Consider the following 18,852-nt stretch of genomic DNA (forward strand, 5'->3'; position numbering starts at 1 on the left):
TAATTAAATAAAAGTCATTAGCAATATAGAAACCATGCTGTAACAGTGAATTTACAATGTAAATAAAAAATACATATATAAATATAGTTTTATGGCTGGAGTTTTCCTTTAATCATCAAAAGCTGCAAATCTTTAAATGGAAAAAAAAAATGTGTTTCCATAATGTTAAAAAGAGGTGATGAAAATATCTTCTCTATAGCACCAAGAGTCAGCTGAGAAAGGCAACTGTAGTCATCCACATGATCTATACCATCTATATGCTAGAGGAGCCTTTCGGGAATTGTAATATACCAGAAAGTGTACAAGCTGCCTTAGTTAGAAAGTTCTTTTATTGGTACAAAACAAAATTGGCATTGTACTAGGTGCTTAAATACAGCCTCTGTGAGCTTACCTCAAAATCTTTTTGTTCTACAGTAACAAGTAGTTTTGTTCTATTTTATAAACTTTAACATAGCACTTGAACAGATTCTGTAAATGAAACAAAAATATGCCAGCTACTGGTGCCAACTTCTAGTAACCTCTAGATCTCCCAACTATACAGTATTTACATACCAGTGACAAGCCACACAGGGGTCTACAGTGCTCTGCATTCACTTAAGCTCCACGTTTATTTAGAAATTAAAAAGGGCACTTCTGCTGTACTTCTCCTGAAGAGGGTAAACCTGTAAAACTATGTATTCCATTTACATCCTGAATGTTAGATCTCAAGTAATAGTTGTCCATTACAAACCATTTCAGGTATCAGAACTCAGAAAGAAGGAGGCAGATTCCCTGGTTTGTAAGTCTTTAAAGCAACAGAAAAAAAATAAACATTAGAAGTATCAAAAATTGTACAGTTCTTTGGTAGATACAGAGTCTGTAGAGTGACCTTACACCCTCACTCATGGCATCTTCACTGCTGGTGAAGGCTAGACCCGTATCACAAGAATTTCCCAAGCCGATACGTTTTTTAAAAAAATTTGTTTTGTAATTCACACAGTTTATTTCTCTGTAAGAGAGAGCCGTATAATCTCTGCCAGCTCTGCCTCTTCTTGAAGTCGAATCTTTTCATGTTCTTCTTGTTCCTTAGCAGATAGCTCCATAGCAAATTGTAAGTCTTTGTCAAAGCTCTGAGAATGGCTGCTAAGACTGGAATGGGCACTTTGAGAGTTGGCAAGAATACTTTCCTGCAGAGCCCTGGTGGAAACAAACGGAACAAATATTTTATCTCTTGTAAACAAAGGCCTACATCGGCAGTCGAAATATTCAAAGAGAATATGGCAGTAAAGATAAAAAGTAAAAAATAAAGATAAAACATAATATTGATCTATGACATGGCAAGTAGACATGTACAGGATGGGCCATTTGTATGGATACACCTAAATAAAATGGGAATAGTTGGTGATATCAACTTCCTGTTTGTGGCACATTAGTATATGAAAGGAGGGAAACTTTTCAAGAAGGGTGTTGACCATGACAGCCATTTTGAAGTCAGCCAATTTGGACCCAACTTTATTTTTTCCAATGGGAAGAGGGTCATGTAATACATCAAACTTAATGAGAATTTCACAAAGAGAAACCCCAAAGGTCCATCAACAGTTCCCTGGAAAGTATATTGGTCGTCGTGGGCCATTTGAATGACCACCAAGGTCTGAACCCCTTAGACTTATATTTGGGATCAGTTGAAAGCAATTGCCTATACAGGCGGTCCCCTACTTAAGGACACCCGACTTACAGACAACCCATAGTTACAGACGGACCCCTCTGCCCACTGTAACCTCTGGTGAAGCTCTCTGGATGCTTTACTACAGTCCTAGACTGCAATGATCAGCTGTAAGGTGTCTGTAATGAAGCTTTATTGATAATTCTTGGTCCAATGACACCAAAAATTTTGAAACTCCAATTGTCACTGGGGCAAAAGAAAAAAAATTGTCTAGAACTTCCATTATAAAATATACAGTTTTGACTTACATACAAATTCAACTTAAGAACAAACCTCCAGACCCTATCTTGTATGTAACCCGGGGACTGCCTGTACTGTAAAGATACGATATGTGCAGCATTTGAAACAACAGATAAGGGAAGCCTGTGGTATAATTTCTTCTGCAGAGGTGTCATCAGTGGATCAAGAGTGGGAGAAGAGGGTTGCGCCCACAATCCAACACAATGGGGAGCACTTTAAAGGAAACCTACCACTTCTGAAGGTAGGTATGAGATGCAAACACCGGGCACCAGCTCAGGGTGAGCTGGTGCCGGTGCTTAGTCTCGTTAGTGTTAAAACCGCGGTATCGCGGTTTTAACACTTTTTAAACTTTCTAGCAGAAACTGCTTCGGCGCTGCGTGCGCACGATCGTGCGCGCGCCTACATTGGGAATGCCGCAGGCGTTGCGCGCGCACGGTCGCGCGCAGCGCCGAAGCAGTTTCTACTATAAAGTTTAAAAAGTGTTAAAACCGCGATACCGCGGTTTTAACACTAACGAGACTAAGCACCGGCACCAGCTCACCCTGAGCTGGTGCCCGGTGTTTGCATCTCATACCTACCTTCAGAAGTGGTAGGTTTCCTTTAAACACATTTTATAAGTGGTCATAAACTTGTAAATAACTCATAAAAGAATAAAGTTACGTTAAAACCAATCACACCATTGTTTGTCTTGTGAAATTCTCAATAAGTTTCAAGTGTTAACTGACCCTCTTCCCACTGAGAAAAAAAATGGATCCAAAATGTCCAACTTTAAAATGGCCACCATAGTCAACACCCATCTTGAAAAGTTTGCCCCCTCCCATATACTAATTTACCACAAACAGGAAAATTGATATCACCAACCATTCCCATTTTATTTAGGTGTATCCATATAAATGGCCCTCCCTCTATATTAAAGCAATGACAAAGGTGATCTTCAGGTTTGACAACAAAATGTTTGATACTAGTTCTGGAGATCTGTTAAACCATAGCTTTGTGTTTTATCAATAGCAGCAGGACCATGAAAAATGCATTTATATTCCAGGCTTGAAGCTGGACTTGGAATACTGGGGGAGTCTCCACACACCACTACTGCTTTCTTTCATCTCTGCATTCAAACTGCTCTCAAGCTCCTCACAATGTCGAACCAGAAGGCTGCAATATCTTGTACACAGAGCAGAGGGGGAAGGGGGACTGTGCTTTGTTTAGTGAGGACAACTCACACAAGAAAAAACCCCAATGCACAAAGTCCAGCTAAAATCCAGGAATTCAGACATGAAGGTATTATAGCACCAAATGAATATTTATATTGTCAAAGTATTGCTAGTAGACTCCCTTTAAGGAACTAAACCGCAGCATAAACTGGTAGAAACTGCACAAATGTTATAAAATATGCATGAAGAATATATACAAAACTGCAGGGGGAGCTCTGGAGAGTTATGTAAAGGAGATCATGAGACCCTCATTCTGCAGAAAATCTCAAGGTGCTATATGTTGGTCTACCACCAACAAAACATTTATGGCATTGCTTCTGATGGGAAAAGCCTTTATCCGCTTGAACTTGCATTCATGCTTTCAATGAATTACCTTTCATATTGAGCATCAAACACCTGGTTTGAGGAAATACTTCCATTTGAATGGCTTGGTGGGATTTGCTATAAAACAGAAACAAAATATGGAAATTAATATTCTTTATGAAGTCATGTCAGTCGTGATCAGTTTATTCCACCTGTCCAAAGTCCATGCCGTAATGTTTCTATTTCTATGTGGTGTAATACATATACATACAAATATATTTGCATACAAGTAAATGTTGTAAGGAGGATTCTTACATTTATCTGACAGTATAGGTACAGAGAGTCATTCAGCATAACACTGGGTGACAATTTGGGGAATTCACACAGTTTTATAGTACACTAGGTTATGCATACCTACACAATGTATGCAGGAGGGGTGATTTGGAGTACCTCTACATCTATCAATATGTTTGGATAAGTATGTTGGATATATTTGGATATGTATGCTAAGAGAAAGCCCGTTTATACACTGAAAATTATATATTATATTTTATATATGGTTATCCTATAGCATTTCAATATATAAACTGAACGTGTTTTAAGTGTCCCATAAGTGTTGACTTCTGGGAAAAAACCTTCTGCTGTTACAAGTCCTATAAGGGATGGGATTTGTCAATAAGATTTCTCCATTACTTAAAGCTTAAATCGACTGGTGGTCCCTACAGAACAATGACAAGTATAAATTTGGTGTTTGGGTTAGAAGCTAAAAACTGCCCGGACCATCACGCATACAATTAAGTGTGGTTTTTCAACTGTTACTTGTGATACTGCAGACAAAAAGGGTCTGCCCTTACCAACTTTTTTCAAATTCATGCTGCTCTGGGGTTAAAGGCACTCTATATGAACCAATACAATATCAGTTGCAGCATGTATAATTTGGGAAATTTAAGGGGTTGTCCAAGAATAGAGATAATGTTATAGAAAGTTAGGAGGGCTGTCAAAATGATAAACCCCTTATACTTGCCTCTCTCCAGGTCACCTGACCGATTCTGCTTGTATACAGAGGTTGGTGGTAAAACACCCAACCAGAGCCATGACCCTGGTACAGCTGGATTTTCAAGCTGTAACAGATGCATGGCTGTGGTCATGAGTGCAAGACTGGCCTCAGTATCCAAGCAGAGACGACCCTTGACAGGTGCCACAATGGCTGTATTGTAGCAAAAGGAGAGGAGTTTAAGAGGTTTATTATTTTTACCGTGCCCCCACCCAGCCATATATAACAACATTTTCTCCCCATACAGTCCCATTAAAGATTAGGACCCCCCTAACCACTGCTTTTCCCATGACACGTATTCATTGGGTAGACACGGAAAGCAGACCTGATTTCCACTGCACTCTAGAAGACTCTGCTGAATAGCAAACTGCATGATTTCATCATCTTCATCACGAATATGCAAGCTCCTTCCATTTTCCTGAATATGGTAGGATGGGGGAATATCGAAGACAGATTGATCTACCTCAAAGGTAGGAGCAGCAGTGGCTGAAAAGTGAGACAAGATGTAAAAATATTTTCAAGAGATTCAGAATACCAGACGAATAAAAAGGATATACTGTTAAAAAGCTCTCACCTTCATCTGGTGTCTCTGCTGGAGTGGTCGGGGAATTCTCATCTGTCGTGGAGCAAGTGTTTACATTCCCAAATGTAATTCTCGCATTCAGCACATGAAATAAGGGGATTTCTATGGGCAAAAAGAATAAATAAAAGTAGTTTTAGGTAACCAATGGGAGGTATCACTGTATAGATTATAATTTGTTATACGGTGTTAGGGGGGCCATAAATGCATTAAAAATAAATGAGGAGGGGGTTACTACACATTATATAAGAAAGGGAGAGGGAAAGAAAGCAATCCTAGGTAATTACGATTTGAGTGGTGCTCGCAGCTGGGGATCCGGTGCTCAGAGTCCCATAATCAGCATAAGGAATGGAGAGAGCCACAGCACCTGGTACGATTCAGTTCCAAAAAGTCTTTATTGTAACATCATCCAGGCATAAAAATTGCGACGTTTCGATTCCAGTTGAATCTTTCTCAAGCATGCTTGAGACAGATTCAACTGGAATCGAAACGTCGCAATTTTTATGCTTGGATGATGTTACAATAAAGACTTTTTTGAACTGAATCGTACCGGGTGCTGTGGCTCTCTCCATTCCTTACACATTATATAAATCATTGCACTATATGCTATGCTATAAGCTGATCTGTGGCACTGAATATTGTATAATTTATTGAAGGGGGAGGTTTATTTAAGGAATCACTGTATAATACATTTATTTTGGGGGCAGTAGGATATATATAACTCCGAGGAAAAGACTGTATTATACAGTGGGGGAAATAAGTATTTGATCCCTGGCTGATTTTGATAGTTTTCCAAACTATAAAGAATGGAGAGGTCTGTAATTCATATTCTAAGTACATTTCAACGGTGAGACACAGAATCTAAAAAGGAAAATCCAGAAAATCACATTGTATGATTTGCATCTAGCCGCGCATATAGATTGTGAGCCCTCATCGGCAGAGTCCTCCTTCCACTGTTTTTTTTAGATCACTGTAGTTTTGTATTTGCACTGGCATTTGTTCTAAATGTAATGTATGTGAATCCCTTATCACTTTTACAGCAGCACCATGGGCTTAATGGTGCTCTATAAACAAATAACTTTTTAATAATTAGCATTTTATAGCATGAAATAAGTTTAGAAAAACAGAACAATATATTTTGTAAATAAATTACAGGGGTCAGACGTTTCCTGTGTTTCTTGATCATATTTGCATGCTCTGCATTAAGGATTTTGTTCCAGTCCTCCATACAGACTAGTACATGACTAGTCAACCTGAGCTGGATCACTCATACAAAGCAGCTAGGGGATGGTGCAGCAATTGATTATTTTGTCTGACAGGGAGAGGAGTGATTGCACCATATTCTCCTGCAGAGAAATACTCACCAGCTAGGACAAGCGCTGAAAGAGCCATAGAAGCGACAGCTTCATTATCATGTTGTTATATCTGTTTTATCAGCAAAACCACTCAGCACAGGGATTAACCAAGGGATATGATCCTGCATCAGTGTAGCTACAGCATTTCCAAGGTATGTTTGCTTCATAATGCATCATATGGTAGGTTTTTCAAATTGGATTCAGAGCTGGAGACAGGCTTGACCACCTTGAAATGCTTTATACGGAGCAGCTCCTTGGTTGACCAGCATGTGTGTTTTGGGTCATTGTCATAATGGAAGACACAACCAAGAACCATGTTCAATGCTCTTACTGAGAGAAGCAGGTTTTTGTCCAAAATTTTGAGACGCATGGCCATATCCATCCTCCCTTCAATATAGTGCAGTGATCCTATCCCCTTTGCAGAAAAAAAAAAACCAAAGTATGAAGGGGAACTTCAAATGGCCCCTGACATATGCTGGCATTAAACGTGGGGACCTTGCAAGCCCAGCAGAGTTTAATCCATGACAGTGTAGTGTATTACCAACGGTAATCTTTGAGACTTTATGTCCATCTGGCTTCTGGTCATTGACCAGGTCCTCCCGTGTAGTTCTTGGCCGATTCCTGACCTAAGAATTATCCTTACCGCATGAGTCTTGAATGGAGCCCCAGAGAAAGATTGACGGTCATCTAGCATTTCTTCCACTTTTTAATAATTGTGCCAAAAGTTATTGTGCTCACCAAGCAGCTTGCCTATTGCCCTGCAGCACATCCAAGCCTTGTGCAGGTCTACAATTTTGCCCATGGTGTCCTTAGACGACAGCTCTTTGGTCTTGTTCGTGGTGGAGAGGTTGGAGTGTGATTGATGTGTGTTAACAGGAGTCTTTTATACAAGAAACAAGTTCAAATTGATGTTGCAATTCATACAGGTACATAGTGCAGAGAAGGAAGAGCTTCTTATAATATAAAAAAAAAAAAACAGCACTGAGGGAGCGAGAATTCTTGCTCACTGAAGGGGATCAAATACTTATTTCATGCAATAAAATGCTAAATTATTTACATACAATGTGATTTTTTTTTAATTGAAGTGTACCTACAATTAAAATTACAGACCTATCCATTCTTTGTAGGTGGGAAAACTTGCAAAATCAGAATGGGATCAAATTCTTATTTCCCCCATTGTATTTTATTTTTTCAGGGGGTTATGAATATTCAGCAAGTGTAAAGTTTGCGTTTGAATGGGGGCCTGCAGGGCCAGGATGGGTGGTTTCATCAATGTTGTCAGTATTTTATTAGGGTGCGAGTGTTTTCCTTTTGTCCATTTAGATTACCAGGCATATAACAAAAATAAGCACACAAATTCCTTATAGCAGCCCTACATTTACTATAAAGAACAACTGTAAAGTATAAGAACTCTTGCCGAACTCTGATCAAAGCTAAAATAAGCAATACTCCACTCATTAGCTATCTGCAGCCATTTGCCTGTTACAACATTTCCCCAAATTTTTGCTCCTAAAGAGGAAGTAGGTCTAATTTTCATGGGATGTCTTTTTCCATGAACAAGAATTCACATTTATTTTTAAACAAACCATTAACTTCTCAAACATTAAAATTCTCCAAACTCAGAAATCAAGTCACTAGAAATTCACCATGACATTCAATTGGAATCACTGGCACCAATCTATTGTGTTTAGCACTTTCCTACAATTACCCCTGCTGCTTGTAGCGCATTTGCAGTGCAACAGTCAGTGATTTTATCCCTTGAATTCTTCCCCTTTTGCAGGAACTAAAAGATTTACTAATGCTAACGTATGGTGTGGGGGACCTGTAGCAATGACTGCTGCTAGATCTTATTTTCGGGGGATGTCCCTACCTTTGTTTATCTTGGTGGCCATGGGAATCTGTATCGGTAGCTGGATAGAAGTAGGGGGTGGGTGGATCATTTTGGGAGGGGCGATAGAGGTGCACGCTCCCGATATATCTAGGTCTCTGAGGACGGACAAGACCCTTTGCTGTGGCAAGGTGACATGTATGAGGAATTCAGTGATTATTAGAAACCTGGTGAAGTTTTTCTTTTATAAAGAATAACTTTTCCAACATTGTACCCATAAACTCATACCTATTTTCACTGGAAAGCCAGGAGGAAACTGAAGTGTTATAAAGTCCCGGAGGTGAGCAAAGTGCGAACTTGTCCTGGCCATTAGATCTATGATGGGGGTGACTTGTTCTGCTAGTGAAAGAGGGAAGTCTTCACACATCCACAATGTGCCTTTAAATCTGTACAATAATAAAGCACAATAAAAACACAAATGACTAATATTAAAAGTAATGCATGTATAGAGGAGATCTATATCTTGTGTGTTTAAAATATCTCAAGATCTATACTTAAAATCTATTTTTTAAACGCCTATGTTCACCAACACAATGTCTACACCAGAATACTGGAGTACTTTGCACCTGAAATACAGAGCACAACATTTGTGGAGAATTTTAGAACACTTCTCCTCCAAAAAAAAAAAAAAAAATGGGCGTTTGTCCTTGGTTAAGGGGGCATGGCCTGACAGAAAATTCTGTGTGCAAGAAAATTCAATATTGCGGCACAGCAAACTAGACCCCAACTAATAGAGGTGCACAATACCAGTCACCAGTTTTATACTGCACCAGATTAATCATCCAGCATCAGACACAACAATTAATGTGGCGCAGCAGAGAACCGTCTAGTTCTACTCTACAGTGGTCTTAACAATTGAAGCATTATTAAATCTCCGCTAGAAATGTTCACTTTTACTCACTTCTGGGTCCTTATAGCCAATTCCTTAGGCCTTCCAATGTCACGGTTTTTGAGGTCAAAGTTTGGGTTAAAGTATTCCTCTGGAGTAATAGCAGTTGGGTTGTTTGCTGTTGCAAATTCTGTTGTAAGATCCTGAAAAAAAGCAAAAAAAAAAAATAAAAAATTAAGCAAAATAAAAAGGTATGTTTTGAGCAAAAGAAAATGAATCATCATTTCCTACAAGACCTACAGAATGCCCACTTCTGATCTCTTTGAGTTTTGTTTTTTTAGTTTTTACACTGGTTACAACGGCCAGTCAATTTTCCTGACAAGCATATTCCCACAGCTATTCTCAAATGAGAATTCTCAAGCATAGTGCAAAAGATTCTTTACAAGAGACACCTACCTGCTGCAGTCACTTATGTTCCATTAGTGAAATGTAATACAATGCAAGTAAAGATTCTGTTACAAGATGAGCTGGTTCTACAGCCTGCTTCTTCCAAATAGTGTTTCACTTTCCTCATACAAAATCATATATATATATATATATATATATATATATATATATATATATATATATATATATATATATATATATATATATTATATTTTGTTTAAAGGACATCTACCACCAGATTTAGGGGTGGTAGACTGTCACCAAAGAAATGCTCGTTACCTTAGGGGTTAAGTGGCAACGTTTCTGCCACGTCCGATACGATGAATAATGCACCTTATAAAAATATGCGTCTCCTGGCTCCGTCTGATGTCACCAGGCTGTCTGCAAAAATAGCGTTTGTGTCTTCTTCACAGCTGCACTGGTCTCCCGCCAGATGTGCAAGGTGTAGTACTCATGGGCATGCGCCAGATTTACTCATGTGCTTGCGGCCAGCCGAGTGCATACATACATTAAGCGGGCATGCATATTTTATCATCAGACGGACCCATGAGGCGCTCGGCTATCGGTCTGAGCTCCTCCAGCTCATTTGCATATTTTTATTAAGTACTTTATTCAGTGTAGCGGAGATGAAGGAACAAGACAGAAACGCCGCCACTTAACCCTTTAATTAACAAGCATTGCTTTGGGGGTAAATCTGGGGGTAGATGTCCTTTCAATCCTACAGCACCAGTGTGAACACTTCTATGTAACAATACAGCTTGTAAATTGTTCTCTAGAGTTACACACAGCCAGACGCACAATCTGGCCCTCCAAAACGCTGAGAGCATCACCTGAAACATCAATCTTAGCTTCTGAGGTGCCATGTCTAACTGTGCATGCTTCAGTAAATGTATCCAAAAACTTGCCCATGGTACACAAATAAAAATTCACATGGGAGATTATTTAAACTGAAGACGAGGCAAAAATATCAATGCAATTTATTTCAAATTTCAACTTGTATACAAAGGGCACTGTCACTCACCCCTTGTGCTCCAAACTGGTGCTCCACAGTCCCCAATAAGGACTCCAAAAAGTTTCTATCGGCTACAGAAATATACAAAAAAATATATAAAGTACATGCGTGTGTAGACAAATATCACTTTTTAAAAATTTTTATATGTTAGTGTAAAGTGTAACTGGGCTTCTTTCAAATAAATTTAGTTTATTTTTATTTTAAAACTTTTTTTTTTTTTTAAGTAGCTCCAATGCAGAGCTGAACCGACCTGGAGCGCTATTCGGCTTGGAGCAATATTAGCCGATTATGGCACAGAGAGGCAAGTGGTTAAAGGGTTTTTCTGGAACACTAATATCAATAATGGAATTCTACTACTAATTAGATCATAAGATGCAATTACATAACATTACACTTCATTTACATTTCATAAACATCCGAGTATAAGGGGAAATAACAAGTATATTCCAGAAGTAAAAGTACATATGTTTTCTTATACGGTGAAAATAAATGACATATATAAAAATTTAAATCACAATAAAATAAAATTGTTACCTTTATAGCGAGATTTTTCATCTTCGGTTAAATGTTCTGTCCGTGTTTTTGTAACAACATTTACATTATTTGCAGAGTAAACCTAATGTAAAGGACATAATTATTAATACAAGGACAAGCATTTTAACAAAACCATTATATTACATATGGAAACCACACCAGAACACACAGAAACTACCTTTGCTTCATAACCATTAACTAGTTCTGCTTTATCAGTCCTCCAGCCCCAGAATCCAGACTTTGTTCTGAAAAGATAGGATTAGTTAGTAAGAACAAATTATTTTGAGTTAACAAATCACTGTAGACCTGACTCTTGAAACTTTCAAGCACTTTAAAGGAAAACTACAATCAGAATCAAGCATGATAAACCGGGGGCCCTTACTAATAGATCCAGGCACCAGGACTGTGGTAATCTTATATTTGTTATCCATGGCATCCTTCCTTCTAAAATCAACTTTTAAAATTATCATAAAAAGCCCAAGTGGCTACCCTACCCCTCTATGATCTGGCTTTAGAGACTTACATTGTCACACCCTCGCCCATGCTTTATGAGTCTCATTTACATAAATTTAAAAGTTGATATTAGAAGAAAGGAGGCCATGGATAACTAATACAAGAAGATTACCACAGTCATGTAGCCTGCATCTATTAGTGTCTCTGGTTTGTCATCCATGATTTTGGATAGTTGATTTCCTTGAAGGTATTTTAAAAAAAATTATTATTATTTATTTAAAAAAAACAAAAACAGGATTTCAGGAAGGAAGAGCATGCGTTTGTTCAAAGCAGAGATATGTATGGACTATGAGGTTAAACAGGAGTAACTTATTTTAAATGCATCTTCGGTTATTCACCTTTAAAGCCAATAATGGGTTCGCACAGCAGCTTTCCAATGTATCCCCATGCTGTTTTTATATTAATTATATTGCTTATTGTACCCAAATATAAACTATTAAAAGTTCATTAAGTGACTCGGCCAATGTCTCCAACAGCTCCCTGTTCACCACTCCCTTCTGCCAACGTCATCCTGTTTGAAAGCCCAAGTCCCGAGCTTGCGTACTCTGCTCAACTCTCTTCCCTGAGAAAGAGGTTGTGCCAAGTACTTTATATATTAAGATTATTTATGGGGAAAAGAGGCAATAGATTTTTAATACAAAAAACAGCATTGGTGTGGGATCAGTTAGAAGACTGCTGCTGGGACCCGCAGGTGAAAACCCAAAGACAGGTACCCTTTTAAAAGTGTAAATATATAGGAGCCTAAAATTTGCGGTACGTTTTGCAGTAAACTGCACTACCTTTCAAAGGCAATTGAGGTGGTATCCAAGGAGGTGTTAATAATGGGAGAGGTAAGTCTCTTGCTGACTTCCCGCTCTGCTGGCTGCATGGAATCCAAAGTAATGCCCTCTATTTCCTGGGAGATGTCAAAGCGTTCCTTCGTCACAGTTCTGTCATCATGGTTGATCTCCATCAGCTCTGCCCAGTTATCTGTGGACATTGGAAGTCTGTTTGTTTCTTCACAGCATTAACTGGGAAATTAGATTTAAAAAGCTCTCAACATGAAAAGAAGCCTTATCCTATGATGGTTTATCAGTCCTGAAAAGCTTATTAGTTGAGATTATAATATATGCTTATCAATAAATGCTTTCATGAGACATAATAAAGTTTCAGACTTATGTTTTAAACACTGTACAATAAACACAGCAGATGTGTTAAAGGGGAGCAAGAAACAAACAAAAATTAAAAGGAGAATCATCGCGAAGAAAACATGTCAAGAGTACGCAAGATCTCACCTTCCTCTTTAAATATAAAGCTATGCTTTCCTCGGATCCAGCTCATGTTCTCGAAACCAAGCAGAGTCGCATCAACACGAAGCTTAGCACCACTTTTCCATATCCGACAAATATCACTAGGACACACTCTGGATAATAATGGAACTAGAACAAACATATACAGCTAGGTTTAGCACCGCAGATGTATAGAAATGAAAAATGACATTTTGGTGTTAAATATGCAATATTTTAAGTTGAATTTTATTTATTCTGGCTTTATTTACACATTATGGTACATTCTCACACAAATGTATGCTCGCCCGGCTACAGCATATGGCGGAGCGCTTGGGAAGAGGGGGGCTAACGGTCACACACACAGAAAAGATACAGCATGCTCTATCTTTTCCCTTTGTGTGGTACTGTACCACCTCCGACATTGTTGTGTATGGGGACTTATATGCGGCTGCAAGTTTGCGGACGCATTCACATCATCGGAGACATGCCGGTGAATGTACCCTAAGAGATAAATTCCTGTCTGCCTGGAAACACCACTCTGACATATCATTGAAAATAAATGAAACTTTCCATTAGAGGGGTATTCCCATGAAGACAACAGCCTTAAATATACAGAGGATAACACAATAATACATTCTCTAATTTACTTTTAAAAGAAATACAGCATTTCACAGATATAATTCCAACCAGTTTCCATCAGACCTGGTGTTTACAATTTTGGTTGCCCCTGACCCAAACATACCTTTAGACAGGAGGTCACGATAAGCGGATGCATGGTCAGGGCTTGAACAGACAAAGAAATTGTATGTTCAAACCACCCAAAAAAACAATTTTATAATTATGCTAATGACCCTTCAGCACTACTGTGTTCGTCACACAAGACGCTTGGGTATTACCGTAATTATGCACGTCCACAGCATGTACGAAGTTGCACTGCCTACCCGCAGTTTTATGCTTCCGAGTGACGTCACTTAGCTCTTAGCTCACGTGCCAAATAATCACTGAATCGTCACCTCACTGAAACCGCCAGTGAATACAAGGATTGAAGTATAGTTTGCACAGCTGAACTGCAAAGCATAGGCACATCTAGCGTGGTTCTGCTACAGCTCCCGAGAGCTAGGCGACTTGACCGTCTTGAAAGGGAGGGTGTGCATAATTAAACTAATACACCAGTGCCCTGTGTGAGAAACACAGGAGCGCAGGAGGGTCATTAACATAATTATAAAATTTCTTTTTTTTGGCCGATACAGCCAATTTCTTTGACTATTCAAGCTCTGAAGCTGCATCAGCATATCATAACCCTGTTGAGAGTCTTAACCCACATCCTCGCTGTCAACCCCCAGTTAACATTCAGTCTTGGGGGAACTTGCCACTGCTAGCAATTCGCTGCCAGCGCTAAAATGGCATCTTATGCAAACCTGACATACAATGCCCAGTAGTATCCCCCCATTGCGACAGGAAGTTGAAGAGCATTCCTTGGTGGTATCTGCCTCTCAGGCTAAAGCAGATGACCTGGAGGATAGCCTGCGCCACAACAATGTTAGCTGGTGGGAATACTGGACAGAAATGAGGGAGCACCCATTCCCAGATGAGTATTCTGAGAACCAGCTGTAGAGAGTTCTCAATTTAAAACAGTTGTTTGCAGTGGAGAGGGCACATAGGGTGTCAAGGCCTCCAGGTCCACCACGCCAGATATTGATTCAACTGCTGCACTACAAGGACAGAGATATACAAGAGAGCAGAAAAATGTAACTATTGATGCGGCAGGAATTTCCTCCTTTCAGGACTTTTCTGCAAAAGTGCAAAAAAAGAGAATGCTTCTTATAGATATGAAATGACACCTGAGAGATCAAGGCGTGCAACATTCTATGCTCTACCCACAATGCCAATTGTATTGGCACAAACCCACTTCTTTGACAAGCGTCGCTTGGCGATGCATTGGCTGGATTTGAATGAACAGAGGCTGCAAAGATCTGCTGAAGATGGGAAGTTCAGACTAAGCTATACTGGTCAAAGACGGAATTGTTTGATAAAAAGGACTTTGATGCCCCGAGTTGCTTTACATACCCCATAATGTCCCGGTGGATTCCCAAGTTTGGTTCTGCAGGTTTCATAATTTTTTTTGGAAAACTTGGTATAGAAAAAGGGCGTGCCAAGAATTAAATTGGAGCAATTAAAGCTGCCTTAAAAGGTCATGGAGGATTGACATTGCCCAATGCCTGGTTATATTACCTGGCACCAGAGTGTCAGCATTTGGGGGGTGGTCTAGTGAGGAGTGTAGTCAATTGCCCAAACGCTCAATAACATGTGGAAGAAGGGCTTACCACATTGGCTGCATTAGGAGCAAGTAAATTTCAGAAGGCAGTCAGGATATTTGGCTACTGCAGAAAGTATGGAGGGTCTGTAGACATTTGCTGAAGTTGGAAAGCTGTACTAAAAACTAAACAAAACCCTCTTTTGGGGAATGTGTTAGAGGATATGCAGGGATGGGGAAGAAAATGGGTGCAGTATTTGAATCAGCTATATTCTGAGGGGATGAATTTTACTTACTGAACTAGTGTTTTTTTCAGTACAGGCAGTCCCAGACTTAAAAATAGTTAAGTGCTTGTGGCTTTATTACCATTTATGACGTTTTTTTCCCAGGATTGGCAACTGAAGAACTGCAGATAGGTCGTTTATAAATGAACCCAGAAAGGGTGCCGGGAGTGTAAGATACACGGTCTTTCCACGTGGGCTGGATAATGGGGGAGGAGATGGGAGCAGGATTGGGACATGAATTTGTATGCTACTACCTTCTTTGATTTGTAAAGTGATTTCTTCTATACATCTTTGAAAGAGTAACATTTATTTTCAATTGCCAGCAAAGAAAAAGAAAAAAGAGCACAGCGTGAAATACAACTGTAGATCTTTATAGAGGGTTTTAACTTTTCCTGGGCTAATAGTATGAACTTTGGAAAAGTGTTATATTTTATATTTTGAAATCGGCTTACCCCAGCTTGTGAACTCCCACTTCATTTCCACATAAAAATCGGAAGCCTGATAAAAGCAAGTACAAAAAAAAAAATTAAATACAAAATAAAAGATTACAATATACTTTATATTGTTTTAAAAACTACATTTCTAATAATAGTAAAACATATTTGTAATCAATCCTGGTTTTTTTTTAGGTATTAAAAAAAAAAAAAAAAGTTTAAAGGGAACCTGTCAGGGCGAATTGGGACATTAAACTACCGACTACCGTGGTTTAGAGTCCCAAATCCCCCTGTTTGACTTTGGATGTGTAAGCTCCAAATACCAAAAACTTTATACTCAGATCCGTCTACGATCCCTCGGCACCTGCTCGTTGAGGGTAGTTGTGTAGTACACCCCAGCTTCACTGCACAAGCGCTGTAGCACATGCGCAGTGAAGCAAAGATATTATCTTGGCTTTACTTGCCTCACCACGTGAATCAGCAGTGGCTCAGGAACTTGAGATATGACTGACATCTAGCTATTTTTTTGTGCTTTTTCTCCGCCCACAGACCTCCTAAAAGTCGATTTGGAACCCTAAACCGCTCCATAAAAAATTGTAGTTGGTTTAGGGTCTCAAATCGACCTGACAGGTCTTCTTTAATGAGCTTTGATGTAACTTTTATCCAACTCTCTAATATTATTTGCTTTTTACTTCCACACAACTTCTTTATTTGTACATGCTGCTGTCCCATGGCAAAATATAAGGAAGAGAATGAAAGTGCCGATGTATTTGGATATCAGAGGCTAGCTACAATGGATACAAATTGTAGAGGAAATCTCAACTGGAAGGATGTAACACAGTTAAGGATGACTCCAGCCAAAAAGTGAATATTCAGTGATAAGTCTAAGTTGTGGTGCAAAATTTAACATGGAGCTATAGAGTGATATATAAAGCCAAGCTTGCACTGCATTGTAACAATTACCTCCAATGTTTTCTTAAGGAGTTCAGGTACTCCTCCAAGGGCTGTAGATGCCTTGTGGAATTCTCGATACTGTAGAACCAACTGCACCATTTCTGGGTCTCCTGTGCTGACTGCTTCATGCAAAACTGGAAGACAGAATATTGTACTGTAAATATATTGTCTACAATTAGGGCTGCACAAAGCATTGAAACCAATTGGTAATTGTTCGATACTTTCAAACTCAAAACGGATACACGTAAAAAATGTGCTGAAAAACGTCCCCTCGGCTTATACACGAGTCAATACATACTTAAAAAATAATAAACTTATATACTCAGCCTCCGGTGGCCCCGATATGCAGAGCTGCTCCCCAGATGTCCGCGTGGCTCGTCTTCTTGCTTTTATTCCCGTCTTCTTTCTTCTGCTGGGCGACGCCATGTTTTACCCCAGGCGGCGCCTAGTATGACGTCTGCAGCGGCGCTGGCCGGGTGAGAACATTGGCGGCGCCCAGCAGAAGAAAGAAGACGGGCGCGGAAGCCTGAAGACAAGCGGCGCGAACATCGGGGGAGCAGCACTGCACATTGGGGCCACCGGAGGGCGAGTATATAAGTTTATTTATTTTTATAATGGTGGGCAGGCAGTATACTACTGGGGGCAGACTGGCTATATACTGGGGGGGCTGTGACCAATGCATTTCCCACCCTCGGCTTATACTCGAGTCAATAGGTTTTCCCGGTTTTTGGTGGTAAAATTAGGGGTCTCTGCTTATACTCGGGTCGGCTAATACTCGAGTATATAAGGTAAATATTGGAGTTCTGTCCTTTCATAACAGTAAGTTCTTCAGAATAGCAAAAATTCTAGATTTATTTTTTTGTTTTTTTTTGTTTTTTTGATTTATACTAAAATGGGTAATGGCATTTATCATACTATTTTATTATACTGTTTATTATTTATTAGCAGTAATCATTTAGGGCAAGTCAGAGAAAAATATAATTTGCATAACAATTTGGATTGTGGTGTATAAGTGCATCCAGCAAATGCCCTAAAAGAAACAAAATCTTATCCTACGTGGACCCACTGTCCATTGTTCGCAGCCTTTGTGTTATCAGTTTGGGAGGTCTGAAAGGAGAGAAAACTGCCAAAGCCAAAAACTCTGGCCGGAATACAATAGTCTGAGGTTTTTGGCTTGAGAGAAAGGGGGTCATAAAAACAAAAGTGGAGATTAATCTGCGTGCACTGCAAGAAATTGTTATTATTCTTGCGACTATGGAAGAGCCTGGTATAGTGGTGTCTGGTGGCGTGGCCACCAAATGGATACATCAAGAGTTCTAAGGCTTTAGATGTATCCGCCACAACATAATGGGAGTCTTGGTGCAGCAGACGTAAATAAATTCCCCCAAAGTATGTATGAGCCCGTAGAAATATGGAACGGCTAGCACAAGTCCAAAGTGACAGCATATCCCTTGGATCCCTACACAATATGAAGGGGTTAAAGCACTTGCCATTCTCAGAAGAGTAGGCAATGGGCCTGTATATTGGTAATTCAACACACATGTAAATAAGCCCAAAAGAGGAATGACAAGTGCCCTCTCCCTATTAAAAATCTGTATGGATAATTTTACCAGTCCAGCCATCCCGATTTTCTTTTGTGACATCTGCTTTATGTCTGAGAAGCACTCTTGCAGTTTCCAGGTGTCCTAAGGAGACAGCAAGGTGTAACGGTGTCCTGCCTCGTGGATCCAATTCTTCTATATCCTGTTGTAAAGTATGCAAATAAGCAATTAAAAACAGCTTGTTCTATTCCAAATATTCGGTCCCCCCCCCCCCCCCGACTACCATCCCCTAATATATCATGAAAAACAAGGAGCAGTGGGTTTAAGGGTAAACTTATTTTCCACTTATCTTGTATATGACGTCTGAAATGAAATTTTACATATTTAGCATCAAAACCCCCTATATAACCAATCCATTTTCAAATCTGCACCCCTCAAGCTATCAGAAA

The 18,852-nt window shown here is 39.5% G+C and overlaps 1 protein-coding gene across 3 annotated transcripts in view; it reads right to left on the reverse strand.

Moving 5' to 3' along the window:
- Positions 1–310: 310 nt before the first annotated feature.
- Positions 311–18,852, reverse strand: part of ANKRD13A (ankyrin repeat domain 13A) — a 28,452-nt gene continuing 9,910 nt past the window's right edge. For all 3 annotated transcript variants that reach the window (XM_072147169.1, XM_072147151.1, XM_072147161.1), the window contains exons 3-16: positions 18,473–18,605; positions 16,872–16,996; positions 15,927–15,972; positions 12,943–13,086; positions 12,448–12,637; positions 11,334–11,400; positions 11,156–11,237; positions 10,631–10,692; positions 9,235–9,365; positions 8,562–8,719; positions 5,085–5,195; positions 4,836–4,996; positions 3,527–3,594; positions 311–1,176 (exon numbers count right to left, since the gene is read on the reverse strand). In XM_072147169.1, the coding sequence (XP_072003270.1) occupies positions 981–1,176; positions 3,527–3,594; positions 4,836–4,996; positions 5,085–5,195; positions 8,562–8,719; positions 9,235–9,365; positions 10,631–10,692; positions 11,156–11,237; positions 11,334–11,400; positions 12,448–12,637; positions 12,943–13,086; positions 15,927–15,972; positions 16,872–16,996; positions 18,473–18,605 (1,674 nt within the window). In that variant the 3' untranslated portion in view covers positions 311–980. The remainder of the gene's footprint in view (positions 1,177–3,526; positions 3,595–4,835; positions 4,997–5,084; positions 5,196–8,561; positions 8,720–9,234; positions 9,366–10,630; positions 10,693–11,155; positions 11,238–11,333; positions 11,401–12,447; positions 12,638–12,942; positions 13,087–15,926; positions 15,973–16,871; positions 16,997–18,472; positions 18,606–18,852) is intronic.

Source organism: Engystomops pustulosus, chromosome 1, assembly GCF_040894005.1.
Source record: "Engystomops pustulosus chromosome 1, aEngPut4.maternal, whole genome shotgun sequence".
Taxonomy (NCBI): domain Eukaryota; kingdom Metazoa; phylum Chordata; class Amphibia; order Anura; family Leptodactylidae; genus Engystomops; species Engystomops pustulosus.